Below are 16,563 nucleotides of genomic sequence, written 5' to 3' on the forward strand. Positions count from 1 at the left end.
AGAGAGAGCTTGAGATGATCAGGCAAGGCCTCAGCTATGTGAAGTCAGATGCACACAGTCAGGAGCCTCACTGGGACACAAAATACCCCTGGATTGCAGATCCAAGTTCCCTGCCCAACAACAGAAATGCAGTGGAGGCCACGTTTCTGAGGACAGAGAAACAGCTCAAGAAAGAACCAGAGTGGCGTGCGGCAGACACAACCCAAGTCCATGAGATGGTGGAAAGGAAAGCAGCAAAGAAACTCACCAGAGAGACCATTGCTGACTGGAAAGGACCAGTATGGTACGTCAGCCACTTGGTGGCGCCAAACCCACACTCTGTCACAACACCTGTCCGACTGGTATGGAACAGTAGCCAGAAGTTTAGAGGAATCAGCATGAATGACCTTCTCCTGAAAGGGCCTGATGTACTTAATCCCATCCGAGCAGTGCTACTAAGGTTCAGAAGAGGAGTCCATGCTGCCCTCGGCGACATCAAGAAGATGTACAATTCTGTGTGGCTTGAAGACCTGGAGATGCACCTCCATAGATTTCTCTGGAGAGACAGTGAAGATGGAGAAATTGAGGAATATGCCATCACCAGAGTCAACATTGGCGACCAGCAGGATGCATCGCACAACTGGCCATGAGAGAGACAGCAAGGCTGCCCATGTTCACTCACCTGGAGGAGGAGCGTAGAGTCCTTGAAGAGGATTCCTATGTAGATGACATCCTGACATCCCATAATGTCCTGGAAAAGCTAGACAAAACCACCAAAACAGTCGAAGAAATCCTGAAGGCAGGTGGATTCTTCCTCAAGCCGTGGGTCCGGTCAGGCCAAAGTGGGAGGCAGATGTCTACTTCAGAACATCCAGCATCGTCAGATCAAGTCTTCATTCTCCCCAACCAAATGAGAGAAGGAGACAACAGAGCCCTTGGAGTCGGTTACCTGGTCGAACCAGACAAACTGTACCTCATGAGCTCCATCAACTTCTCAAAGAGAAAAAAGAAGATGAGAATCAGCCAAAATCTTGTCGGTGAGGAAAGAAAGAACCTCAACCACAAGCAAGCCAAAGAAAGAGGAGATTCCCTCAGCTCTTGAGATCAAGTCCAGAGTTAAGGAAGCTACACTTACCATCATGGAGTGTGAAGATGCACTCAGGGATCTCTTTCTTGCGGCTCAAGAGGAGGAAACCTTGGCAGACACTACACTCAATAGGCTTGCTGTGGTCAGGGATGAAAACACTGGACTTTTGCTCTGTGGAGGAAGATTCCAAATCTTTAATGAAGAAAAAACTGCAGTACCAATCTTGCCCTGCACATCATGGGTATCCACTCTTCTAGCTCAAGAAGCCCACAAAGCAAATCATGAAGAAATTGCAGGCACACTCCTCCGGATGAGAAGGAAAGCATGGGTGGTAAGAGGCCGGAAACTAGCTCAGAAGATCGTTGATAACTGTGTGACATGCAGGAGAATCAAGGCCCAAAGATGCCAACAGATCATGAGTGACCTTCCATCGGAGCGAATAACACCAGCCAATCCATTTGAGTACACAACGGTGGACTTATTTGGACCTTACGGAGTGAAGGATGAGTTGAGAAAGAAGGTGAAACTCAAAGTGTGGGGAATTGTCTTCTGTTGCATGGCATCCAGAGCTATGCACACAGACCTCGTCAGTGACCAGTCAGCTGAAGGCTTCTTGTTAGCCTACCAACGATTCACGGCACTGAGAGGACACCCGAGGAAATTGTGGTCGGATCCTGGAAAGAACTTTGTCGGAGCCAGAGCTGCCCTCAAAGAGCTCTACATGTTTCTGGACCGACTGGAAAAATCAAAGCTTGAAAATGAAGTATCCAAGCACGGCACAGAATGGAGCTGGAAGATTCATCCAGCAGACTCACCTCACAGAAACGGAGCTGCTGAAGCTGCTGTCCGGACAGTGAAGCGCGCTTTGCACAATCTGGGGGTTAATGGAGTCTTCACATGGGGCGAGTTTCAAACTTTCTTTTATATGGCTTCCAACCTCGCTAATGAACGACCTATTGATGCCAGGACTCAGAGCCGGGAGGACTGTGTAGAATACATCAGCCCAAATTCACTTCTGCTCGGAAGAACTGGACCCAGAGGAGACCCAGGGACCTTTGACTTTGAAGGCTACTCTTACAAGAGATTAAGAATCATCCAAACAGAAGTTGACCGATTCTGGAGGAAATGGAGCCAGTTAGCAGGACCAAACCTGTTTGTCCGGTCCAAGTGGCACACAGCTCACAGGAATGTGGCAATTGGAGATGTCATCTGGCTGGCTGACCAGAACACCTTGAGAGGTCAGTTCAGGCTTGCCAGAGTCGTTGACGTCAACACTGATGGGAAGGGAATTGTGAGGGATGTACATCTCCGATCCTTCCCCAGCTACCCAGTAGCAACTGTGAAGCCCACTCAAAAGATCAAAAAACACTCAACCAAGATACCTGCAACAATTCTTCACAGGGATGTCAGACGGATAGTTGTCCTGCTTCCAGTTGAAGAGCAACAACAAGATCAAAAATGGAGCAACTAAATCAACACATCACAGTACTGGTGTGACCTCCTTGGGTTGAAGAACCAGGAGGTCAAGTGGGAGGTGTTGTGTCAACTCAGGGTTAAAAGTTGTACTGAGCACTCCAGCCTAGATTCACCCAGGAGCACTCCCAACCTGCAGGGGGCAACCATGCAACAGAGTTGGTGGAACTAACTTCTCAGGAAGTGCTCTTGGGACCATATTCACCTGCGCACCCAGAGGGAGTGCATGGCATTTGAAATGTTTGGTAAAAGCTCAGTTGGCCCTCTCACCCATTCCTGAAGAGGTACTATGACCACAGCTCCTGATCATCTAGAGACGCAACTGGTAGGACAGAATTTGGTTGAATGTGTTGAGGTCATGCTTATGACTATATGACTTTTGCTTGGTGAAATGTGCAATTTAAGTTAAATAGTTGAAAACTTTATTATGTTAACAGATCTTGGAAGAAGTAATGTTACACAAAGCATGTATATTGTTTAATTATTATACAAGTTTAATTGTGGGATTTGTACTTTAATTATTAACTAGTAGAGATCCTAGGTTAATCTAAATTACTTTGTTTGGTTTGGTTTTGAGGATTCAGTAACATTAATTTATTATTACCTTGAGAAAGTGATTTATTTGTAACTAATTAATGTATTTTGTTTGTATCTTAAAGGTTATCAACCTATTCTGCTCCATCCCAATTTATCAAACCATCTTCAAGAAAATAAAAAAACAAAAAGTGAACAGATTTGAGTTGTCCTTTGCGTCCATCAGAGATCAAGCAGTTTTTCAAGTTTGGGCAGTGCTGTGGTCAATCACAAAACACACAGAACTTGACTGTGTGTGTGTGTGAGTGTGTGTGTGTGTGTGTGTTTGTGAGAGTGTGTGAGAGTGTGTGTGTGAGTGTGTGTATGTCTGTGTGTGTGTGAATGTGAATGTTTGTGAGAGTGAGTGTGTGTGAGTGAGTGAGTGTGTGTGTGTAGGATTAAATGTCAACAGACTTTATCTTCATTTGGTGACATTTGTACAACACAAATGTTAATGTATGCTCCGTGTGTGTGTGTGTGTGTGTGTATTGCTCGTTCACCATCATACAGCTACAGTATAAACACTACACTTCCCATGGGCCTCAGCTGCTGTATGGAACGGACTGATTGTAAACAATTGAATGATTGGATGTGTTAGTGAAATGCACCATGGGAGTTGTAGTTGATTTGCACTACCATTCCATATTCACTGTTCAATGTATTGCCCATGTGCAACTGCTGCTGCTACTCTTTGTGTTATCTGTTGTTTGTGGATTCTTACTGTTTTGCTCTTGTACAGTGCTTTTATTTATTATTTCCCTACTCCTCCTTTTTTTTATACTGTTTTCTCTCTATCCACTTTGCTGCTGCAACATTGGAATTTCCCCATTGTGTGACAAATAAAGGAATATCTTATCTTATCTTTCTCTTTTATGAAGAAGATTTTGTTTGACACCTTAAATATTCCTAACTTTAGTCCTGAATATCATTTAAAGGGGTGAGTTGAATATTAAAATTCACCCCACATACAGTTGTTGAAATTATCTCCAGAGACCAAAATGCTGTAAACGAGCCTCTAGAGAGGAGGCTGCCTCCGGTATTTCATGTCGGCCATTTTGAATGCAATCCACACAGAAGAGTGTTGTATGGAAGCCGTTCAGTGTCGACACGTTTTCATCCTCGTTAGCGTGTTCAGGCGCCGCTTCGAGTCGCAGCCCAGCGGTCGCCCGCTTCTTTTCAGTCGGGGGTTTCGTGCAGATTCCTCCTGGACTGAAATAAACGCGGCGCCCTGAGGCGTCCGGCCGTCACTTCCTCCTCTCGGCTCTCGTCAGACCCTCGCTGTGAGCTGGCGACGCCGTCAGAGTTCCATAAACCGACACAACCGATCACGATCAAAACTCTGTCACCAGAAATAAAGCGCTAACGTGTGAACCCCGAGGGCTGCTGCACTGTACGACACTCCTGTTTTACTTCTCTTTACTTTACTCGTTCTTTAGCTCATTTATTTTCTGTTCATGTTAAGAATTCACTGGATGCATCCAAAAGAAGCCTCTTAGGTCTGTCTGATGGTTAAAACTTATTAAAAAAAACTGAACACAGACAGAGAATTATATAAAATTATCAGGAAAATTCATCTCTGATCAATATTAATATTAATATTCACACACTGCAACAGGAATTAAGAAAAATAATCTACAATAATCAATAAATCAAACATGTTTTACATTAGAAAAGTGATCTGGTTTATTAAAATATATCTAACTTTGTATTGATTAAAATATAAATGAGGTATTAGTCGTCTGTTTAGTTTAATAAAGGAAACGGTTCATAACTTTTTATACATTTTATTGCAAAACACAAAGAAATATCTCAAAGTGAACATTGAAAGAGAAACAGAGCTGCTGTGGATTGTTCTGGAAGTCCTTTAATGTTCCTGTAATTTACTAATATTTATATTTATAAAAAAAAACATTCCTGTTACTTTATGTAAAACGTACTTATTTATGTCCATCCAATAATGTGTTGTTTTTTAATAAAAATACAGTTTGGTAAACAGTAAATGGACTGAACAATCGATAATAGATAAAAATAAGTGCTTACAAAGTGCTGGTGTTTGATTGATCAACATCTGTATGGAAGTTCACTAATGACAAAAACTGTGTGTCATATTTTTAGAGAAATATGAACAAGTTTTGAATTCAGTGTATTTTTTAAATATGATTTTTTTTCCTCCTTGTTAAAATGTATAACAAAAACATGAAAGGAATTATATTTGGGGTCATGTTGTGTTTATGGTTGTCTGGCAAAAAACGTTTTGTTTCACCAGAATCAGAATTTTAATCCATAAACAAATAATCTGATCAGAACTCCGATATTTACAGGAAAGCAAAAATTTAGGTAAACGTAAACTTGCTGTCACAGTTTTGGCATTAATTCACTTCCATATATTTAGTCAACAAATAAAAAAATAAAATCTGTAACATCCTGATTGGTCTCAATAACATGTCTCAACAATAAAAAAAAGTGAGAAAACAACAACGTGATAAAGTTCTTGTTGCGGTGAACTGTGGTGCTGATGAAGCTTTGTGATTGGCCGAGGTCCACCTATGAACCTGTGGCTCCGCCTCCATTTTCTGCAGTGGTCGAAGGTCACAGAGGTGATTGCGACACCTCCTACCTCCGATCAGGTGACCTACACCAGTTTCTGCAGGATCGAACTGATCCAACATCGGCTGCAAAACAGAAATGAGTCGATCAACGGTTGTCATAGAAATGCAATGGAAAGCAGGTCAGCTAGCAGTCTCTGACATCAGAGACACTTTAATGAAAATATAAATTCACTGTAGAAGAATCTGTAATAAATTCCTGTATGGAAACATGATGTCAGAACATTCACAATCAAACAGTCAGTGAAACAATGAGTGAAATCCATAATATCTAATATATGGATCAATAAAATATCTGATATAGGGATCAATATGATATCTAATATATGTATCAATATGATATCTAAAATATGGATCAATAAAATATCTAATATATGGATCAATATGATATCTAATATATGGATCAATATGATATCTAAAATATGGATCAATAAAATATCTAAAATATGGATCAATATGTTATCTAATATATGGATCAATATGTTATCTAATATATGGATCAATAAAACGACACATTAATCACAGAACAGAGTTTGAGTCACTTTATATTCAGCAGCTTTTATCAGATTCGACTGTAAGTGTTTTATTGTGAAAATCTGTCCAATAATCAACCTGAGCTGATTATAGATTATCAGTCTGACATTAGCTTCATCAGCAACACTGTGAACTCTGACCTTCCTCCTGGCACCTTCATTTCGGATCAATTAAATGTAAGTGAACAGCAATGAGATATCGATATTGATTTTGATCAGAGAAAGACAAACAGCTTTAACTGTGTGTGTCTGCAGCGCCTCCTGCTGGACACAGGAAACACCACCACACCCTGCTGCTGCTGAGTCATCCTCTGACTGACCTCTGACCTCGGGTGTGTCTCATAGTGTGTGTGTCTCACCTGCTGAGTGTGTGTCTCATAGTGTGTGTTGTAGCTGCTGTGTGTTCAGGCTGATCAGAATCATCAGAGTCCAGACCAGCGTCCTGATGTCCTGCAGACAGTAAACACATCATCAGATCAACACAGTCACACAGCTGCAGCTCATATAATATATATTATAAATTATATAATATAATATAATATATATAATATATATAATATATATATTATATATATTATATATTATATAATATATATATTATATTATATAATATATATATTATATTATATAATATATATATTATATATATTATATTAATATAATATTATATATAATATATATAATATTATATATAATATATATAATATTATATATAATATATTATATTATATATAATATATAATATGTAATATATTATATAATATATAATATATTATATAATATATAATATATTATATATATAATATATATTATATATATTATATATTATATAATATATAATATTATATTAATATAATATATTATATATATTATATTAATATAATATATATAATATATATATTATATATATTATATATATTATATATATAATATAGCATATGACAACATATGACACATGATAAAGCTTATAGTTAGGGCTGGATCAGGTGAGTCCTGAACCATCCCTTAGTTATGCTGCTATAGGCCTAGACTGCGTTTCATTAGTCGTTCACTCGCCCTCGGGGGAATCCCCGCCGCCATCATAAGTGTCGTTCCAGTTGTCTGTAAACTGAAGTGAACTTGGTGAGATGGACCCTCGGAGGGCTGAGGGAGCGAGTGAACAACGATGGTCACTCCGAGGTGGATATCACCCACAATGCATTGCGGTTTAAGTCATTGCCGCTATAACGCCGACGGCTGCCAATGAGTAGACTCCAAGGGCAAGTGCGTTTCATTTAAATCTCCCGCTCCTCCCCCGCCCCCCTCCCCTGCTCCTCCCCTGCTCCTCCCCGCCCTCACTGATGCCGCGCTCACTAAATGACCGGCCTGTTGGCGATACTCATCAAGCTTTCGATGAAAAAAAGTCCAGTGGTCTATTGACATAACTGGGGTGTAAGGTCTCCAGGTGCCGTCTTAATTTGTGTGGTTTCATGCTGTCTGCTGCCAGAGTTTAAACATAAAACACACACAGGTCTTTCCTCATTTCCGACCGTATTCACGGTAAACCCAGGGCTGTGTAGGCTTCGTCATATTTCCTGCTCTCATTAGGTTTATGCCGGTTACCGTCACTTGCTGTTGCCTCTGACGTCTCCTCTGATTTTCTTTTTACTCCTGTCAGAAACTTCTCCATCTCTCCTCCTCCGTCAGTCACCCCTGCCTGTCGCGCCCCCCCTCACACCTCACTGCGCTCCCCCAGGGGGGCGCGCCCCACTATTTGAGAAGTACTGCATTAATGCATGTTACTAACTTCACTTCTTCCCCGGAGTTCTTGTGCTTTCTCGTCTCGCAGGTTCTCATGGATCCTGGTGGAGCCTCCTGCCATGGTCCTGCTAGATTGCCATTGCCAATACTGTTGTTGCTGTGCACCTGTCTGTCTGTCTGTCTGTCTGTCGGTCTCTCTCTCTCTCTCTCTCTCTCTCTCTCTCTCTCTCTCACCCCAACTGGTCGAGACAGACGACCACCCACCTAGAGCCGGAGGATCTGTCCTAGGTTTCTGCCTTTTAACAGGCAGTGTTTCCTTGCCCTTGTCGCCAAGGTCTTGCTCATGGTGGTACTGTTGGGTCTCTGTAAATAATGTTATAAAGAGTTCGGTCTAGACCTGCTCTATTTGAAAAGTGTCCTGAGATAACTTCTGTTATGAATTGGTGCTATACAAATAAAATTGAATTGAATTGAAATTGAATATTAACAGTCTGCTAAATTACAGTTTAATTAGCATGCTAATGTTCTATAGTTATCCATTAGCACATTAACAGGCCTGTTTTTATTTTAAGTTACTGATATTTGTAATGACTCCTTTAGCGTGTTAGCATGCTACATGCTAGCAGTCCTGTTAAAGCCAGACTAGAGACGAGTGAACACCGAGGTTCTGCTGGGTTTGATGTTCTCACTATTAATGTGTCTTCAGAGTCTCTGAGGTTGTTTTCAGTCTGTGAACTTCAGGAACTCACAGAAAACAATATCAGTGGTGTGAGGACCAGATCTGTCCTCCACTTACTCTGTTTATCCTGTTTATTGTTTGTTCGGTCCCTCACACACACACACACACACACACACACACACACACACACACACACACTCACACACACACACACACACACACACACACACACACACACACACACACACACACACACACACGTTCCACTGTTTAAATCTGTGTGTGATTACAGACCTGCAGAGTATAAAGAGTGTCAGTGTTTGTTGCTGCTGGCAGAGAGCAGCTTTACATTATAGAAAGCAGATGGACACACACACACACACACACACACACACACACACACACACACACACACACACACACACACACACACACACACACACACACACACACACACACACACACACACAGCTGTAATGTGCTGAATCAGCTGTTTTCATCCTCTGATCTTCGTCAGTTTCCCGATGTGAGTCGTTGGACTTTAAGTCGGGTTTAAAGGTTTAAACTATGTAGAATAAACAGTGGGCGGAGCTTCATATGAACCTGGTGTAACTGAGGTTAAAGACGATTGATTCTTACCAGAGAAACAGGAAGTGATGCGGCGCTACGAACGTCCACCCGGTCCTCCTCCTGCTCTTCCTCTGGGTCGATGTATGGTTCACTGAACTTGTCCAGGTCCTCGCTGCTGGCGTTACCTGAAAACACCACGACAAGCTTTAAAATCCTTCAACCCGATCACTGGACGCGCCGCCGCTAACATTCACCCTCTCTGTTGGGAAACACGTGTGTGTGCGACTTACTGAAGAAGCTGTACTCGAAGGTGGCGGTGTAGTCCGAGTCGTAGTCTGGAGCCGGCGTGAAGTCGTCATACTGAGCCTCCGACACTGGAAACACAACAGAAACATCTGAAACATCTGGACTGTTCCTTTAATATAACCAGCGGTTGCTTGTTGGTCTGTTGTTTAATGATTCACCGATACATTGAAAGGATTTCACAGAATATTCCGACATTCACATTAGGATGTTAGCTGAAGTTAGCATTAGTAACTCCAACTGTGCTAAGCTAGGCTAAACACAGCTTGGATTAGAAACATATATCATATATGTACATAAACTTCTATAGCAAGATTACTTTGTCTGCTAGCTAATGTTAGCATAACTTCATAGCATTATGTCACAGAGTGATTTTGGTCAATAAATATTATTTTTGCAGTTTCCCTGTTTTTGTGTTTTTGTGCTAAGCTAACCACGACCCACAGATGAAAGTGATCAGAAACATCTGAGAGCAAAAAGATGTATTCAAATATTCCACGAGGCCTTTCTCATGTGGTATTTGGTTCTGTGTATATTTTTCCATCATCCTTTCATCCTCCAGCATCTGCCTTCAATCGGCGCCGTGTCGGTGGCGGTCTGGGTGTGTTCAGACTCTCTGCATGTTTTCATTGTTCAACAGACGTATTGTTGTTTGGAGGAGCTGCTCCCTTACAGCAGACAGTCACTGTTTCCTCATGTCTTAGAAATCATCAACTCATTGACTGAAAATAATAAAATGAGTTTCTGACTCTCACCGGACCGTCAGGTGACCTTCTCCCTCCCTACAGTGTGCAACACTAGCTAACGTCTACAAACGACCGACAAACACCACAACAGCTAACGTTACTGCTAAGCTAGTGGAACATATTGTCTGACTGGGTTTTTATCTAGCTAATGTTAGCTTGCTTGTCCATATGGAGTTGGGCTTGTCCGGCTGTATCGAAGCTTTAATGAAACAGAAATGAACTCTTTGAGTCTCAGGGTCAGTTCGGACTCTGAGACTGAAGATTTATTTACACTGAATATTTGCAGTGAGGATTTATGATGCGTTACATAAACATGTGGAAGGATCACCTTGTAAACACACACACACACACACACACACACACACACACACACACACACACACACACACACACACACACACACACACACACACTCACACTCACACACACACACACACACACACACACACACACACACACACACACACACACACACACACACTCACACACACACACACACACACACACACACACACACACACACACTCACACACACACACACTCACACACACACTCACACACACACACACACACACACACACACACACACACACACACACACACACACACACACACACACACACACACACACACACACACACACACACACACACACACACACACACACTCACACACACTCACACACACACACACACACACACACACACACACACACACACAGCCTGATGGGAAACTCTGTGATCCCTGAAGATCTTCTCCTTCCTCCCTCAGCATCCATCGTCTTTGTGTCTCTACATTATTTATGGAAATAAACAAGTCGTGTTTTTGAGTCTATAAAATCCTTTAAAACCTTTAAATTCTCTGTAAAGCAACAATAAATTGGATTTCTGAGATTGTTAATAACAGTGTTATTAACCACCCTGGTAAATATGAACGAGTACGCAGCCGTCCATGTTTTTAACATCATGAAATAAAGTTTAAAGTTAAAAACTGAAAGTTCATAAGTACATTTAGTTTGAGATGTTTTTGGTGATATTTATGACTCTTACTGAACCAGTCCTCACCAGTTCAGAGCACCGTTCCCAGTCGTCAGACTACAATCTGCTGCTGGAGGTCAGAATGAACTCATGAGAAATGAGAACTTCAGAGAGAAACAGTAAGAGGAGGATTTATGTCGCAGGAGGGGAGACGTGAGTTTGGGGGTCGGACATAAATCAGCTCCCAGTACAGGAGCTGCTGACTGAGGCTGAACTGGTTGACTCCCAGTGGGGAACTGGTCAGAGTGGAAACATCAACAGAGCGGCAACATCTCACAGTTCAATACTGAATCCTCTGAAAGACAGACTGACAGACTGTAAAGTTCATTTAACTCAAAACTGTTGAAACTGATCAAAGTTAAACACAAACTCAACTTTATAGGTTAAACAAAGATTCTTGATGAAGCAGCTTTTACTGGTGACACTAACAGTTCGTTAGTTACAGAAATATTCCTGATTAATTCCTTTTTACTGGGTTTTTTCTTTTCATAGCACAAATAAAAATAAGTGTCACTGAAAAGTTACTGGATCAATAAAGAGTTTTACTCACTTTATTAACTTATCTGGTTTTACAGTGAAAGAAATACTTGATATAGTTATTAATGATCTGCCAGCGGGTCGGATTCCCTTTGAAATCAATGAAACAAGGAGACAGAAGCACTGTTGTCCACAGTGGGTGCCAGAAACAACACAATGAAAGTCCCTCATATTTAAAGTCGATGTTTTGTCCAAAACTCAAAATTATTAGTAATACATTCAAATTATTATGATTAATTGACTGATTGATTAGTGGAGTTTGGGTAGTTTAATTTATAAGAAAACATCAGATTTTGTTACTGCCTGTTACTGCTGTTACTGTTGTTACTGTTGTTACTGTCTGTTACTGCCTGTTACTGTTGTTACTGTCTGTTACTGTCTGTTACTGCTGTTACTGCTGTTACTGTCTGTTACTGTCTGTTACTGTTGTTACTGTCTGTTACTGTTGTTACTGTTGTTACTGCCTGTTACTGCTGTTACTGTCTGTTACTGTTGTTACTGCTGTTACTGCTGTTACTGCTGTTACTGTCTGTTACTGTCTGTTACTGTCTGTTACTGTCTGTTACTGTTGTTACTGCTGTTACTGTTTTTTACTGCTTACTGTTTACTTACTGCTGTTACTGCTGTTACTGCTGTTACTGTTTTACTTTTACCACGGTACTGCTGTACTTGTTACTGCCTGTTACTGCCTGTTACTCTTTACTCTGTTACTGTTGTTACTGCTTACTGCCTGTTACTGTTGTTACTGTCTGTTACTGTTGTTACTGTCTGTTACTGTCTGTTACTGCCTGTTACTGTTGTTACTGCTGTTACTGTCTGTTACTGCTGTTACTGTCTGTTACTGCTGTTACTGTCTGTTACTGTCTGTTACTGTCTGTTACTGTCTGTTACTGTCTGTTACTGTTGTTACTGTCTGTTACTGTTGTTACTGTCTGTTACTGCTGTTACTGTCTGTTACTGTCTGTTACTGTTGTTACTGTCTGTTACTGTCTGTTACTGTCTGTTACTGCTGTTACTGCTGTTACTGCTGTTACTGTCTGTTACTGTCTGTTACTGTCTGTTACTGTTGTTACTGTCTGTTACTGTCTGTTACTGTCTGTTACTGTTGTTACTGCTGTTACTGCTGTTACTGTCTGTTACTGTCTGTTACTGTCTGTTACTGTCTGTTACTGCTGTTACTGCTGTTACTGTTGTTACTGTTGTTACTGCTGTTACTGCTGTTACTGCTGTTACTGCCTGTTACTGACTGTTACTGCCTGTTCCTGCTGTTAGTTGTGGATGTGGTTGTGGTGTCTTTCTGTGGTCGTGTTCAGTCAAGTGGAGTGTTGTTTGCCCCACAGGGACCAGAGGGTGGAGCAGAACACCTCAGTTGTGTACTTTGTGTACTGCTGCAGTAAATGTGCTCAGTAAACTGTGTTCCAGCTGTTTGTTCGTCTGCTTTTCTACTTAAAGCAGCAGGTGAGCCCTGAAACAACTTCATGCTTCTTCTTCTTCTCTGTTTCCTGTTTCCTCCTGACGGCACACACACACACACACACACACACACACACACACACACACACGTGGATGAGGTCAGGCTGTTTAACATGTTATTAAAGGATCAGTTCAAATTACCAACACACACACACACACTGTCAGATAGTTGTATTGTCTCTCTCTCTCTCTCTCTCTCTCTCTCTCTCACACACACACACACACACTGATGGGAACTGAGGGGGCAGGCTGTTAATTGTTCCCAAACAGGAAGCGTGTCATCGCTAACAACCTGTCGATCACAGAGATTCATCCCGACGCTGCAGAGAGTGGGAAATGAAAACCAGCTGACACACACACACACACACACACACACACACACACACACACACACACACACACACACACACAGATCAGCTGTCAATCAACCTGTGAGGTAGAAAAAGGAAAGAAAGAAAAGAGAAAAGTAACAAAGGAGGAACGATGGAGGCTGAGGAAGGAAGGAAAGTTGAGAAAATAAAAGCGTCGGGGGGTCAGTGGCAGTGTGGGGGCGTTTGTTGGCTCAGTCACATGATCCTGACAACATTTACACAAACCAGCTGTTCATCAAACTTCCACAGTACTGCAGTATTTATACACAGCGTTATGTACTGAGTGCGGTATTTATACTTAGCAGCCGGACCGGGATCGAACCCCGACAAAAATCTTCAAAACCTTTGTAGTCTCTATTTCAAACTGGAGAACATAAAGTAGTAACTGATGGCGTTTCGTTGACTTCTGCTAAACGCCAGCTAATGTTAACCAAACATTTCCTACTGCTGCAGCTTCACATTAAGGCTCCAGTGTGTCACATTACTGTAATCATTACTGTGAAATCACATGAAACTAAAGAATGTTTTTATCTACAGAGGGAGCGGGCCTCTCCTAGTGGCGGAGTCCGCCATGTTGAACCTCCATGGCGGAATCCGAGGCGGCTCTAAATTCTCCACACTAGACCTTTGAAAGAACAAGCTGACTTTTATTTTGAAGTAGTCACAGGAAATGCACTGTGTTTGTGAGCAGCGTTGTGGTTGTCTGCCAGAAGCTGTCATACGTTGACTTTTTATCTAGTTTGAAGCCACATTGTTACCATCCACTTCAACTCTCGACATTAAACTTAACATGAACATTGTTTAATTATCAAGATTTTATCTTATTGTTTTATTTTACGGGCAGTAATGAGCTTCCATATATTGGAGGGGAGACCTCTGTGGATCATTGGGCTCCCGGTAGAAACCTCCTGAACCATGAACACTGAAGGAATCCTAACCGGGAGAAGCTGACTGCAATGACGCCAATGGTGGTGAAGACAACAACTCCCATGATCCCACGCTGCTTCACCACAAGAAAGACGCTGACCGCAGAGGACGGATGGACGTTGTCACTTCCTGCGATCGACTCATTGATTATTTCACAAATTTCTCAGCATCAATCAACACGTTTGTTTCATCTGAAGTAAACAACACATTGCTGCGTGTCCAGGCTAGCTGTTTCCACCTGTTTCCAGTCTTTATGCTAAGCTAAGCTAACAAGCTGCTGGCTTCATATTTAATAGTTTATCTTTGAGCTCGTTGAAAGAAAAACATTCAAAAGTAATAACGGACAACATAATCAGCTGCTCATGTTGGACGACCGCCAACATAGCTGCCAGGAGGGACGGGGGGCGGGGGGCGGGGGGGTACACATGTTCTGTTACAGTTAAACTGTAAACTCATACACAACACACACACACACACACACACACACACACACACAGAGTGTACAGGAAGTTCAACAGCTGCAACACACACACACACACACACACTGATCACATGAAGAACAAGATGTCAAACACACACACACACACAGACACACACACACACTGTGGGGACTCACCAGCAGTCAGCAGGAGGATCAGTGAGGTTCCACTCAGATAAACAGACAGAAAACTGAAACTGCTCATGATTACATAAAGAGAGAGAGAGAGTGAGAGAGAGAGTGAGAGAGAGAGTGAGAGAGAGAGAGAGAATAAATGAATGAATGATAGAGAGACAAAGAGAAAGACAAAGAGTGCAGAGAGATGTGATGGTCCTGATCGACTGAGCTGTGAATGAACATGAACGGAGAGAAAAGGGGAGGAGAGAGAGGGAGGAGGAGGAGAGGGGACTGGGGGGGGTTGTTCTGGTTTTCCTGCCAAGTTTTTTCCCCTGGTTGCCAAACATGAGCAGAGACAAAGACAGAGACAAAGAGAGAGACCGAGAGAGACATTCACAGAAACTTACTGACATAATGATGAATTATTATCATTAGAACTTATAAACACAGATTATATGAACATGAATAAAGTCAACTGACTGCAGGATATAAACTGTTAGAGGTTCTACACTGTCCCACACTGTCCCACACTGTCCCACACTGTCCCACACTGCCCCACACTGTCCCACACTGCCCCACACTGCCCCACACTGTCCCACACTGCCCCACACTGCCCCACACTGTCCCACACTGCCCCACACTGCCCCACACTGTCCCACACTGCCCCACACTGTCCCACACTGCCCCACACTGCCCCACACTGTCCCACACTGCCCCACACTGTCCCACACTGCCCCACACTGCCCCACACTGTCCCACATTTTATTTGTAAGCGCTTTTCTGAATACTCAAAGACACTTTACATAAAATCATAAAAGCAGCAAAAACAAAATCAAATAGTAAAACACTAAAAACACATCGGACTAAGCTAAACATTAAAAGCAATTTTAAAAAGGTGAGTTTTTGTCAGAGATTTGAATGTTGGAAGGTCGGTACAGTCACGGATTTGTTTGGGGAGAGAGTTCCAGAGGGAGGGGGCAGCTACAGAGAACGCTCTATCGCCCCAGGTTCGGTGCTTGGTCCTGGGTGGTGGAGTCAGGAGGTTGGCATCAGATGAGCGGAGGCTGCGGGATGGGTTGTGGAGGTGGAGCAGGTCAGTGAGGTAGGAAGGGGCCTGGTTATGGAGGGCTTTGTGTGTGAGGAGGAGGATTTTGAACGTGAGGGGACCGGGAGCCAGTGGAGGTTCTGGAGGACAGGGGTAATGTGGTCACGGGTGCGGGTGTGGGTGAGCAGATGAGCAACATCTTCATGTTCTCCACTGGGAACTCTGACTCCATCAGGGGATTATTAGCTGAGCCACTGGGGCTGACAGTGATAATAGTTAGCATATTACT

At 42.3% G+C, this 16,563-nt stretch overlaps 2 protein-coding genes across 2 annotated transcripts in view; one reads left to right on the plus strand and one right to left on the minus strand.

Moving 5' to 3' along the window:
* LOC127357692 (gastrula zinc finger protein XlCGF8.2DB-like) overlaps window positions 1–8,467 on the plus strand; it is a 61,998-nt gene extending 53,531 nt beyond the window's left edge. Inside the window, exon 3 of the mRNA XM_051390045.1 lies at window positions 8,080–8,467. The gene's annotated coding sequence lies outside the window, so the exon portion shown is untranslated. The remainder of the gene's footprint in view (window positions 1–8,079) is intronic.
* On the minus strand, window positions 4,881–15,470 carry si:ch211-191i18.2 (uncharacterized protein LOC564095 homolog). Its single transcript, XM_051391011.1, has 5 exons — window positions 15,251–15,470; window positions 9,531–9,614; window positions 9,310–9,425; window positions 6,611–6,701; window positions 4,881–5,784 (listed from the first exon to the last, which is right to left on the minus strand). The coding sequence occupies exons 1-4, from the start codon at window positions 15,315–15,317 to the stop codon at window positions 6,627–6,629; spliced, it is 342 nt and encodes a 113-aa protein (XP_051246971.1). The 5' UTR covers window positions 15,318–15,470; the 3' UTR covers window positions 4,881–5,784; window positions 6,611–6,626.
* Between the last annotated feature and the right edge of the window lie 1,093 nt (window positions 15,471–16,563).

The sequence above is a fragment of the Dicentrarchus labrax genome, unplaced genomic scaffold (assembly GCF_905237075.1).
Source record: "Dicentrarchus labrax unplaced genomic scaffold, dlabrax2021, whole genome shotgun sequence".
In the NCBI taxonomy this organism is placed as follows: domain Eukaryota; kingdom Metazoa; phylum Chordata; class Actinopteri; family Moronidae; genus Dicentrarchus; species Dicentrarchus labrax.

Excerpts from the sequence above, each read along its gene's own strand:
- si:ch211-191i18.2 (XM_051391011.1), bottom strand. The coding sequence starts at position 15,317 with ATGAGCAGTTTCAGTTTTCTGTCTGTTTATCTGAGTGGAACCTCACTG. Across the intron at positions 9,426-9,530 it reads CTTCGAGTACAGCTTCTTCA|GTAACGCCAGCAGCGAGGAC; the intron begins GTAAGTCGCACA and ends TGGTGTTTTCAG. Across the intron at positions 6,702-9,309 it reads CATCACTTCCTGTTTCTCTG|GACATCAGGACGCTGGTCTG; the intron begins GTAAGAATCAAT and ends TACTGTCTGCAG.